The 13718-nt window shown below is 40.9% G+C and overlaps 1 protein-coding gene across 2 annotated transcripts in view; it reads right to left on the reverse strand.

The window, feature by feature from the left end:
* The window catches only part of LOC133657624 (disintegrin and metalloproteinase domain-containing protein 12-like), a 164126-nt gene that overhangs the window by 135771 nt on the left and 14637 nt on the right, over nt 1–13718 (reverse strand). For both annotated transcript variants that reach the window (XM_062059182.1, XM_062059181.1), the window contains exon 2: nt 2530–2630. In XM_062059182.1, the coding sequence (XP_061915166.1) occupies nt 2530–2630 (101 nt within the window). The remainder of the gene's footprint in view (nt 1–2529; nt 2631–13718) is intronic.

The following is a 13718-nucleotide window of genomic DNA, read 5'->3' on the forward strand; positions in this document are numbered from 1 at the left end:
GGGAGACAGGTCTGGACTACAGGCAGGCCAGTCTAGTACCCGCACTCTCTTACTACGAAGCCACGCTGTTGTAACAAGTGGCTTGGCATTGTCTTGCTGAAATAAGCAGGGGCGTCCATGATAACGTCACTTGGATGGCAACATATTTTGCTTCAAAAGCTGTATGTACCTTTCAGCATTGATGGTGCCTTCACAGATGTGTAAGTTACCCATGTCTTGGGCACTAATACACCCCCATACCATCACACATGCTGGCTTTTACACTTTGCACCTATAACAGTCCGAATGGTTATTTTCCTCTTTGTTCCGGAGGACACGACGTCCACAGTTTCCTAAAACAATTTGAAATGTGGACTCGTCAGACCACAGAACACTTTTCCACTTTGCATCAGTCCATCTTAGATGAGCTCGGGCCCAGCGAAGCCGGCGGCGTTTCTGGGTGTTGTTGATAAATGGCTGTGGCTTTGCATAGTAGAGTTTTAACTTGCACTTACAGATGTAATGACAAACTGTAATTACTGACAGTGGTTTTCTGAAGTGTTCCCGAGCCCGTGTGGTGATTTCCTTTACACACTGATGTCGCTTTTTGATGCAGTACCGCCTGAGGGATCGAAGATCCGTAATTTCATGGCTTACGTGCAGTGATTTCTCCAGATTCTCTGAACCTTTTGATGATGTTACGGACCGTAGATGGTGAAATCCCTAAATTCCTTGCAATAGCTGGTTGAGAAATGTTGTTCTTAAACTGTTGGACAATTTGCTCACGCATTTGTTGACAAAGTGGTGACCCTCGCCCCATCCTTGTTTGTGAATGACTGAGCATTTCATGGAAGCTGCTTTTATACCCAATCATGGCACCCACCCGTTCCCAATTAGCCCGTTCACCTGTGGGACGTTCCAAATAAGTGTTTGATGAGCATTCCTCAACTTTCTCACTCTTTTTTGCCACTTGTGCCAGCTTCTTTGAAACATGTTGCAGGCATCAAATTCCAATTGAGCTAATATTTGCAAAAAATAACAACGTTTTCCAGTTCGAACGTTAAGTATCTTGTCTTTGCCGTCTATTCAATTGAATATAAGTTGAAAAGGATTTGCAAATCATTGTATTCTGTTTTTATTTACCATTTACACAACGTGACAACTTCACTGGTTTTGGGTTTGAATATGTATATGTATTTTTCCATGCTATATTGAGCAAACTAAGGTGGATAATGTAAATTTGGATACAAATCCACATCCAGATTTGTTTTCCCAACATTCTAATACACTAAAAATACTGCAGGCATACACTATATTGCCAAAAGTATTTGGCCACCTGCCTTGACTCACATATGAACTTGAAGTGCCATCCCATTCCTAACCCATAGTGTTCAATGTGATGTGGGTCCACCTTTTTGCAGCTATTACAGCTTCAACTCTTCTGGGAAGGGCTGTCCACAAGGTTGCGGAGTGTGTCTATAGGAATTTTTCCACCATTCTTCCAAAAGTGCATGGGTGAGGTCACACACTGGTGTTGGTGGAGAAGGCCTGGCTCTTAGTCTCCGTTCTAATTCATCCCAAATGTGTTCTATCGGGTTCAGGTCAGGACTCTGTGCAGGCCAGTCAAGTTCATCCACACCAGACTTTGTCATTCATGTCTTTATGGACCTTGCTTTGTGCACTGGTGCACAGTCATGTTGGAAGACGAAGGGGGCCCGTTCCAAACGGTTCCCACAAGGTCGGGAGCGTGGAATTGTCCAAAATGTTTTGGTATCCTGGAACATTCAAAGTTCCTTTCACTGAAACTAAGGGGCAATATAGTGTATGTGGAGTAGGGCTGCAACTAACGATTAATTTGATAATCGATTAATCTGTCGATTATTACTTCGATTAATCGATTGATAATCGGATAAAAGAGACGAACTACATTTCTATCCTATCCAGTATTTTATTGGGAAAAAAACAGCATACTGGTACCATACTTATTTTGATTATTGTTTCTCAGCTGTTTATAAATGTTGCAGTTTATAAATAAAGGTTTATTTTAAAAAAAATAAAATAAAATAAAATAAAATTTAATAAAAAATTAAAAAATTTAAAAAAAACTCTGCGCATGCGCATAGCATAGATCCAACGAATCGATTACTAAATTAATCGGCAACTATTTTAATAATCGATTTTAATCGATTTAATCGATTAGTTGCTCCGGCTTCCTCCCACCTCCAAAGACATGCACCTGGGGATAGGTTGATTGGCAACACTAAATTGGCCCTAGTCTGTGAATGTGAGTGTGAATGTTGTCTGTCTATCTGTGTTGGCCCTGCGATGAGGTGGCGACTTGTCCAGGGTGTACCCCGCCTTCCGCCCGATTGTAGCTGAGATAGGCTCCAGCGCCCCCCAGCGACCCCAAAAGGGACAAGCGGTAGAAAATGGATGGATGGATGTTGCAGCCCTAATGTGGAGACAGCCATCTTTGAAGGTGCTGATCCAAATTTGAGCTGTTGAACCTTGGCTGAGGTCTTGTGATATAATAAGTATGGCGGTACGTACCCCGGGGGCAAGTTGGCTGAGTGGTCTAGTGAGCGGGCCCATCAGCAGCAGAGGTACGGTGGTCCCATAGCCTTGATGTCCGGCCTTGGGAGAGACGCTTCCTGTAAAAAAAAAAAAAAAAAACAGCGTGAGAAGTACAACACATGACCTCAACTCAACATGGGCCATGACTTTTAAACACATGGTACACATTGGGAGCAGACAAGAGGCTCTGTAAAATGTTGGAGACAAATCTGTTTGTGTAAACACTCACCGGACACTTCATTAGGTACAGCTAAAACGAAAAGTTGCATCATTCTTAATTTCAGCAAAAAGTCCGCAACTTGTAGTTTTAATCACCAGCCACCTAAAGAATGTTTGAGTTCATCTTTTTTTTTTTTTAGAAGCGCACACATTGGCTACATCATACTTTTTATTCAAGTTTAGAGTTTTGTCTTTAAGGAGTAATTAACTTCTTTTTACACTTGCACAGAAGTAGGAATGTTAAAATAAGAGTTGCATATGCTACACTGCAAAAACTGAAATCTAAGCAAGATTAAATATCTCAAATAAGGGTGACCTTTGCTTATTTTCTGTTTGATAAGATAATTCTTCTCACTAAGCAGATTTTATGTTAGAGTGTTTTACAAACCCCGTTTCCATATTAGTTGGGAAATTGTGTTAGATGTAAATATAAACGGAATACAATGATTTGCAAATCCTTTTCAACCCATATTCAATTGAATGCACTACAAAGACAACATATTTGATGTTCAAACTCATAAACTTTATTTTTTTTATTGCAAATAATAATTAACTTAGAACTTCATGGCTGCAACACGTGCCAAAGTAGTTGGGAAAGGGCATGTTCACCACTGTGTTACATGGCCTTTCCTTTTAACAACACTCAGTAAAGGTTTGGGAACTGAGGAGACACATTTTTGAAGCTTCTCAGGTGGAATTCTTTCCCATTCTTACTTGATGTACAGCTTACGTTGTTCAACAGTCCGGGGGTCTCCCTTGTGCTATTTTAGGCTTCATAATGCGCCACACATTTTCAATGGGAGACAGGTCTGGACTACAGGCAGGCCAGTCTAGTACCCGCACTCTTTTACTAAGAAGCCACGCTGTTGTAACACGTGGCTTGGCATTGTCTTGCTGAAATAAGCAGGGGCGTCCATGGTAACGTTGCTTGGATGGCAACATATGTTGCTCCAAAACCTGTATGTACCTTTCAGCATTAATGGTGCCTTCACATATGTGTAAGTTACCCACGCCTTGGTCACTAATACACCCCCATACCATCACACATGCTGGCTTTTCAACTTTGCGCTTAATGGTTCTTTTCCTCTTTGTTCCGGAGGACACAACGTCTACAGTTTCCAAAAACAATTTGAAATGTGGACTGGTCAGACCGCAGAACACTTTTCCACTTTGCATCTGTCCATTTTAGATAACCTCGGGCCCAGCAAAGCCGGCGGCGTTTCTGGGTGTTGTTGATAAATGGCTTTGGCTTTGCATAGTAGAGTTTAAACTTGCACTTACAGATGTAGCGACTAACTGTAGTTACTGACAGTGGTTTTATGATGTGTTCCTGAGCCCATGTGGTGATATCCTTTTCACACTAATGTCGGTTTTTGATGCAGTACAGCCTGAGGGACCGAAAGTCACAGGCATTGCCTCGTACGTGCAGTGATTTCTCCAGATTCTCTGAACCTTTTGATGATATTACGGTCCGTAGATGGTGAAATCCCTAAATTCCTTGCAATAGCTGGTTGAGAAATGTTGTTCTTAAACTGTTCGAAAATTTGCTCACGCATTTGTTGACAAAGTGGTGACCCTCGCCCCATCCTTGTTTGTGAATGACTGAGCATTTCATGGAAGCTGCTTTTATACCCAATCATGGCACCCACCTGTTCCCAATTAGTCTGTTCACCTGTGGGATGTTCCAAATAAGTGTTTGATGAGCTTTCCTCAACTTTCTCATTCTTTTTTGCCACTCGTGCCAGCTTTTTTGAAATTCCAAATGAGGTAATATTTGCAAAAAATACAGTTTTCCAGTTCGAATGTTACGTAGCTTGACTTTGCGGTCTATTCATTTGAATATACACTACCGTTCAAAAGTTTGGGGTCACCCAAACAATTTTGTGGAATAGCCTTAATTTCTAAGAACAAGAATAGACTGTCGAGTTTCAGATGAAAGTTCTCTTTTTCTGGCCATTTTGAGCGTTTAATTGACCCCACAAATGTGATGCTCCAGAAACTCAATCTGCTCAAAGGAAGGTCAGTTTTGTAGCTTCTGTAACGAGCTAAACTGTTTTCAGATGTGTGAACATGATTGCACAAGGGTTTTCTAATCATCAATTAGCCTTCTGAGCCAATGAGCAAACACATTGTACCATTAGAACACTGGAGTGATAGTTGCTGGAAATGGGCCTCTATACACCTATGTAGATATTGCACCAAAAACCAGACATTTGCAGCTAGAATAGTCATTTACCACATTAGCAATGTATAGAGTGTATTTCTTTAAAGTTAAGACAAGTTTAAAGTTATCTTCATTGAAAAGTGCAGTGCTTTTCCTTCAAAAATAAGGACATTTCAATGTGACCCCAAACTTTTGAACGGTAGTGTAGGTTTAAAAATATTTGCAAATCATTGTATTCTGTTTTTATTTACCATTTACACAACGTGCCAACGTCACTGGTTTTGGGTTCTGGAGTATCGACGGTGCCTATTAAAGTACTGACTTCAGTACCCATGACATTCTTGAAATAGGAGCCTGATAATCTCATTACTATCACAGTTAAATTAGGGCAAAGTTACAGGAGAATTATTCAAATAAGCTGTGAAGACGGTTTCTTCTAGCATGTATGGCATACATACAGTATGTACGGGATACATACAGTACGTATCGCCAGCATACGATGAAACGTATTTAAACAAATGGAATGCGGGGAATCGTATCCCCTTTTCTCTCGCTAACAACCGAAGCCTGGCGAAGGTTCCAAAGCCAAAGAGGAAAATGAGCAAAGGGGGTTTGGGGGACGTTGAAGGTTCCACAACTAAGCCGCCCCACGTTTCATGCCAAGGCCTGTTTGCTAAATCCCCCAGGATGCAAGCGTTGGAGTATCTGTGGGAATGTGTGGGGTACACCCAGAGTTCAGTGTTTTTCAACCACTGTGCCGCGGCACACTACTGTACCGTGGGAGATTGTCTAATTTCACCTATTTGGGTTAAAAATATTTTTTGCAAACCAGTAATTGTAGACTGCAAATGATGTGTTGTTGTTGAGTGTCGGTGCTGTCTAGAGCTCTGCAGCGTAACCGTGTAATACTCTTCCATATCAGTAGGGGGCAGCCGGTAGCTAATTGCTTTGTAGATGTCGGAAACAGCGGGAGGCAGTGTGAAGGTAAAATTGTGTCTAATGCTTAAACCAAAAATAAACAAAAGGCGAGTGCCCCTGAGAAAAGGCATTGAAGCTTAGGGAAGGCTATGCAGAACGAAACTAAGACTGAACTGGCTACAAAGTAAACAAAAACAGAATGCTGGACGACAGCAAAGACTTACTGTGGAGCAAAGACGACGTCCACAAAGTACATCCGAACATGACATGACAATCAACAATGTCCCCACAAAGAAGGGTAAAAACAACTGAAATATTCTTGATTGCTTAAAACAAAGTAGAGGCGGGAAATATCGCTCAAAGGAAGACATGAAACTGCTACAGGAAAATACCAAAAAAAGAGAAAAAGCCACAAAAATAGGAGCGCTAGACAAGAAGTAAAACACTACACACAGGAAAACAGCAAAAAAGTCCAAATAAGTCAGGGTGTGATGTGACAGGTGGTGACAGTACACCTACTTTGAGACAAGAGCTATACTGATGCATGCTTGGTTATGGTTTAAAGCAGGGGTGTCCAAAGTGCGGCCCGGGGGCCATTTGCGGCCCGCAGCTAATTGTTTACCGGCCCGCCACACATTCTGGAAATGCTATTGCAAAAAATAAAAATGAACATTAAAAAAAGTGGAATGAGGTGAAATCTAACGAGAAAAAGTTGCAATGTTGACACAAAGCTGCCATGCAGGCTGTTTTTTTTCTTTTTTTGCCAATGCTCAAAAAAAAAAATAATGACAAAAAATCCATGTTGTAATTAATTATTTTCAAAGCTCCAATTAGTTGAAATTTTTCACTTTAAAATGTTTTATGTGGTAAATATTGCATATATTGTGTAGTTGCCATATAAAAACAAAGTTTTCTTTGACAAAAGAGCCTAAAACAAACAAAATAATAGTTCAAACGTAAAATCGACGGATATATCTGAAGTTGATCTAATAACTTAAGTGATGAAAGTTAAAAAAAATAATAATAATAAAAATGTATCACTTTATGAGTGGGGCACTTTTTGGATCCCAAATAGATTTAGTGGGATTTTATTTATCTTTTCACTGTGATGACTCAAAAATATTAAATAATTAAAATCAATGGTGTCCTGCATTATTTATATTTTAGGGCTCTAATTACTAAATACTGCATATTTCAGTTTTACTATAAAAAACAAAGTTGTTTTTGACAGAAAAGCCATGAAAACTTTTTTTTTTTTTTAAGTTGATATAGAGATTTACTGTAAGCGTTAAATAAAAAATAATAATACAAATTAGACTTATTTTTAACATTTTAATAACTGAGACCCTTAATGGTCCACGGGACCCCGAAAGGTAAAATAAATTCAAAAAAAATCCATATATTTTGTTATGGTTTGAAAATGAAAAATATCAAATTGGCCCCAACATGCTTTAATTTTTGCGTTTGCGGCCCTCAGTGGAAAAAGTTTGGACACCCCTGGTTTAAAGTCATATCCAACAATTGCGACAACGACTTTTTACTGTCAACCGAGTTTCATTTTTTAATGATTTCTGCTGGTGGTGTGCCTCCGCATTTTTTCAACGCAAAAAATGTGCGGTAGGCTCAAAAAAGGTTGAAAAACACTGCACTAGCACACTGATATATAAATTGTTTACTCTGCTGGTGATGTATTCATTTACAACTGGCATGTTTTGAAATAAAATGACTCTGTAGCCATAACTACATTCTACTCCACGGACTTGAGTGCACATTCATCCTTCAAACAAGTGCATTAAAAAGCGGAACATTTCTCCAACAAAGGCGTGCGGGCTAATAAAAGACGGAGCAATAAAAGGAAAAGACATGAAATAAGACGTCCCTTGAAATCCACTTGGAACTTCCTCATTCTCGATTGCGTTAATGGGATCCGAGCGGACGCTGTGGAGCGGAACGCACCTCGAGTCATGTCATTCGGCTCGAAATGTGCCGGCGGAGTCAGGTGAAGTTTCAGGTTGGGTGTGCGTCGCAGCATCGGCTCTGCTTGTTTTGCTTTTTCTTTGGATTTTCCCTCCACCCGGAAAAGAGCAGCCTCAACAAGGCTTGTTAAAGTGAAGGATTTATTTTTAGAAAAGTGCAAGGATGCAGTTTGATTAGGACTGGGCGGTATACCGGTGTTATACCATATTATACCGGACTATAAGGCACACTTAAAATCCTTTCATTTTCTCAAAACTCGACATAAACAGAATCATTTTGGTTGTACTTACCGACCTCAAAGCTATTTTATTTGGTACAAGGTGTAATGATAAGTGTGACCAGTAGATGGCAGTCACACAAAGGGATACGTGTAGACTGCAATATGATGGCAGTGACACATAAGCAATACGTGTAGATTGCAATATGATGGCAGTCACACATAAGATACATGTAGACTGCAATATGATGGCAGTCACACACAAGCGATACGTGTAGACTGCAATATGATGGCAGTCACACATAAGAGATACGTGTAGACTGCAATATGATGGCAGCCACACATAAGAGATGCGTGTAGACTGCAATATGATGGCAGTCACACATAAGAGATACGTGTAGACTTTAATATGATGGCAGTCACACATAAAATATATTTGTAGACTGCAACATGATGGCAGTCACACATAAGAGATATGTGTAGACTGCAATATGATGGCAGTCACACAAGAGATACGTGTAGACTGCAATATGATGGCAGTCACACATAAGAGATACGTGTAGACTGCAATATGATGGCAGTCACACATAAGAGATATTTGGAGACTGCAATATGATGGCAGTCACACATAAGAGGTACGTGTAGACTGCAATATGATGGCAGTCACACATAAGAGATATGTGGAGACTGCAACATGATGGCAGTCACACATAAGAGGTATGAGTAGACTGCAATATGATGGCAGTCACACATAAGAGGTATGAGTAGACTGCAATATGATGGCAGTCACACATAAGAGGTATGAGTAGACTGCAATATGATGGCAGTCACACTTAAGAGGTATGAGTAGACTGCAATATGATGGCAGTCACACATAAGAGATATGTGGAGACTGCAATATGATGGCAGTCACACATAAAAGATATGTAGAGACTGCAATATGATGGCAGTCACACATAAGAGATATGTGGAGACTGCAATATGATGGCAGTCACACATAAGAGATATGTGGAGACTGCAATATGATGGCAGTCACACATAAGAGATATGTGGAGACTGCAATATGATGGCAGTCACACATAAGAGGTACGTGTAGACTGCAATATGATGGCAGTCACACACACAAGAGATACGTGTAGACTGCAATATGATGGCAGTCACACATAAGAGATACATGTAGACTGCAATATGATGGCAGTCACACAAGAGATACGTGTAGACTGCAATATGATGGCAGTCACACATAAGAGGTATGAGTAGACTGCAATATGATGGCAGTCACACATAAGAGATACGTGTAGACTGCAATATGATGGCAGTCACACATAAGAGATACATGTAGACTGCAATATGATGGCAGTCACACATAAGAGGTATGAGTAGACTGCAATATGATGGCAGTCACACATAAGAGATACGTGTAGACTGCAATATGATGGCAGTCACACATAAAAGATACCTGTAGACTGCAATATGATGGCAGTCACACATAAGAGATACGTGTAGACTGCAATATGATGGGAATCACACATACGAGATACGTGTAGACTGCAATATGATGGCAGTCACACATAAGAGATACATGTAGACTGCAATTTGATGGCAGTCACACATAAGAGATACGTGTAGACTGCAATAAGATGGCAGTCACACATAAGAGATATGTGTAGACTGCAATAAGATGGCAGTCACACATAAGAGAGATGTGTAGACTGCAATAAGATGGCAGTCACACATAAGAGAGATGTGTAGACTGCAATATGATGGCAGTCACACATAAAAGATACCTGTAGACTGCAATATGATGGCAGTCACACATAAGAGATACGTGTAGACTGCAATATGATGGGAATCACACATAAGAGATACGTGTAGACTGCAATATGATGGCAGTCACACATAAGAGATACATGCAGACTGCAATTTGACGGCAGTCACACATAAGAGATATGTGTAGACTGCCATATGATGGCAGTCACACATAAGAGATACGTGTAGACTGCAATATGATGGCAGTCACACATAAGATATATGTGTAGACTGCAATAAGATGGCAGTCACACATAAGAGATATGTGTAGACTGCAATAAGATGGCAGTCACACATAAGAGAGATGTGTAGACTGCAATATGATGGCAGTCACACATAAAAGATATGTGTAGACTGCAATATGATGGCAGTCACACATTAGAGATACGTGTAGTCTGCAATATGATGGCAGTCACACATAAGAGATATGTGGAGACTGCAATATGATGGCAGTCACACAAGAGATATGTGGAGACTGCAATATGATGGCAGTTACACATAAGAGATGTGTGGAGACTGCAACATGATGGCAGTCACACATAGGAGATACGTGTAGACTGCAATATGATGGCAGTCACACATAAGAGATACGTGTAGACTGCAATATGATGGCAGTCACACATAAGAGATACGTGTAGATTGCAATATGATGGCAGTCACACATAAGAGGTACGTGTAGACTGCAATATGATGGCAGTCACACATAAGCGATATGTGTAGACTGCAATTTGATGGCAGTCACACATAAAAGATATTTGTAGACTGCAACATGATGGCAGTCACACATAAGAGATATGTGTAGACTGCAATATGATGGCAGTCACACATAAGATGTATGAGTAGACTGCAATATGATGGCAGTCACACAAGAGATACGTGTAGTCTGCAATATGATAGCAGTCACACATAAGAGATATGTGGAGACTGCAATATGATGGCAGTCACACATAAGATATACCTGTAGACAGCAATAGGATGGCAGTCACACATAAGAGATAGGTGTAGACTGCAATATGACTCAAGTAAACAACACCAACATTTTATATGTTCCATTTAAAATATAGTACATTACACACGGCGTTAAAAAATATATCAAAATGTTTTAGTACGACTTTGGTACGCTAAGAAGCCGCACCGCTTGATGCATTGTACTGTGCTTCAACATAGGATTGTTATTATGGTGTGTGTATAAGGTTATTGATTGAAGTCACCATCTACGGTCCGCAATATCATCAAAAGGTTCAGAGAATCTGGCGAAATCACTGCACGTAAGCCATGATATTATGGACCTTCGATCCCTCAGGTGGTACTGCATCAAAAACTGACATCAGGGGGTAAAGGATATCACCACATGGGCTCAGGAACACTTCAGAAACCCACTGTCAGTAACTACAGTTAGTCGCTACATCTTTAAGTGCAAGTTAAAACTCTACTATGCAAAGCCACTGCCATATTATGCAAAGCCACTGCCATTTATCAACAACACCCAGAAACGCCACGGGCTTCGTTGGAAAAGTGGAAAAATTTTCTGTTCTGACAAGTCCACATTTCAAATAGTTTTTTGGAAACTGTAGACGCTGTGTCCTCCGGAACAAAGAGGAAAAGAACCATCCGGATTGTTATAGGCGCAAAGATGAAAAGCCAGCATGTGTGATGGTATGGGGGTGTATTAGTGCCCAAGACATGGGTAACTTACACATCTGTGAAGGCACCATTAATGCTGAAAGGTACATACAAGTTTCGGAGCAACATAACAAACCCAGTGGACATTGTGTCGTCAAGCCAGGCCAGGGTACCCTTTTTAAAGTACCGATTTGGTGATCGTATTAGTTCAAATGTAAACGATACCTACTCCTCATAATACCCTTAGTCAACTCCCTCCTATCGTATTTCCCAAGTGACAACAATCGCCGTAATTAGCGGAGAAGTTGAGAATGTGTTAATCCCAGCCGCTGTGGGAGACCCTCGCCCCGCTCCCTGAAAATAGCAAACACTGAAATGGAATAATCTTCGAGGTGAAGAGCTCACAAGGAAAAATACTGACAGGAGGATCCTGGTGATATAGATTACCCACTTTCATCACCCGGGAGTCAATTCTAGTCTTCAGATTTTGGCCTGATGGGAATTTCAAGAGGGATTACGGGATTAGTCGGAATTCATTACACGTGTTGGGTCACCTCCCAGTTAGCGGCGAGGCGGTGTGTGGGGGTGGGGGGGCGAAACTCCCACCAGTGTCACCATTTTTTAGGTCATTCCTAAAGGAAGCGCATTTTAACATTTGTATGCTTATTCATTAGAGCGAACATGCACATATATTTGTCTCTTATGATTTAGTCAAAGTGAAAGGAGTGCATACGCACTAACACAAATATAAACAAAAGGATATTCAAAAGGTCTTAAAAGGCAAAGTTATCCCCTTTTTATTGCAAAATATAAAGATGTTTTCACAGATCTACACCAGAGGAATTTCAAAGATGGACGCTTTTGACCTCCCTCCCTCCCTCCTCGACGACACCTGGAAGTCGAACTTTGCTTGCATTGCATGCAGAACGACCCTGGGCTTATGAACACAACTCCACTACACCCAAAGACAATGGGCATATACACAAACACACTCCCCACCAACGTTCCCTCTAAGGTGGGCGCCTGCGCAATTGCGCACTGCTCAAGCGTCCTCTGCGCACAGCAAATATATGCCGCACACCAAATCGAATCCCATCTGAATTCTAAACAAAATAAACACATTTATTCTGTGTAATTTTGCAATGACACTGAGTGACAGTGACAACAAGCGGCCCTAACGGTGTTCGTCAACACCGTTCAATTAAACATCGTTCAATTATTGTAACGTCTATCGAGATGCTTCGAGGACAGGAATTTTATCGATCCCTTTATTGAGCAAAACTGTTTATATTTAGCCACAACCACACCAAAAACATGAGTAAAAAACTTCTATCTCGAAAAACTAGTCATTTTCTGCCGTACAAACCAGGCCAAAACCAACTTGGCATCTGTCACCAACGCGCATACCACTAAGCCACTGGTGCGTTTATGGCCACACAAAAAGTCGGACAACTCAAACACGACACAAAGTTACACTATGACTCCTCAGTCATACATGTGCTTATTCTACTGTCATTTATTATTAATGTTAATTTATTTATATTAATCATGGAATGCCGTTACTAGAGAAAGCTACAGGAATGCACACTTCATCCTATGCTTACATTTCATTGTGCAACATGAGGATGTTTAAGGGGAACTAAATGTGATCTCTGAAAGGGGTACAAATGATTTCCAAGGCAGGACCCCCACCCAGACATATTGTACAATACTAATCCATAGCTTATGAAAAACAAGATTTCTTTTATTTTCATTACAAGTGGGCCAAATCACTAATTTTACAAAATAATGACTCCTCTCATTTGAGTGTTATTATAAAAGATTGGTTTGAGACAGGTGTGCTGCTGGTATTGCCACGTGTGATGTTGCTCACATGTGCTCCACTGAATGCTCAGGGATTTTTTGTGTTTGCTCAGACACATGAACAATTAGAGGGAACATTGCTCCCCACCCCCACCCCACGCCTTCACCACCGCTTAATTCACCACCTACTCAGTGGCCTAGTGGTTAGAGTGTCCGCCCTGAGATCGGTAGGTTGTGAGTTCAAACCCCGGCCGAGTCATACCAAAGACTATAAAAATGGGACCCATTACCTCCCTGCTTGGCACTCAGCATCAAGGGTTGGAATTGGGGCTTAAATCACCAAAAATGATTCCCGGGCGTGGCACCGCTGCTGCCCACTGCTCCCCTCACCTCCCAGGGGGTGAACAAGGGTGATGGGTCAAATGCAGAGGACAC

This window comes from Entelurus aequoreus, linkage group LG09 (genome assembly GCF_033978785.1).
Source record: "Entelurus aequoreus isolate RoL-2023_Sb linkage group LG09, RoL_Eaeq_v1.1, whole genome shotgun sequence".
NCBI lineage: Eukaryota > Metazoa > Chordata > Actinopteri > Syngnathiformes > Syngnathidae > Entelurus > Entelurus aequoreus.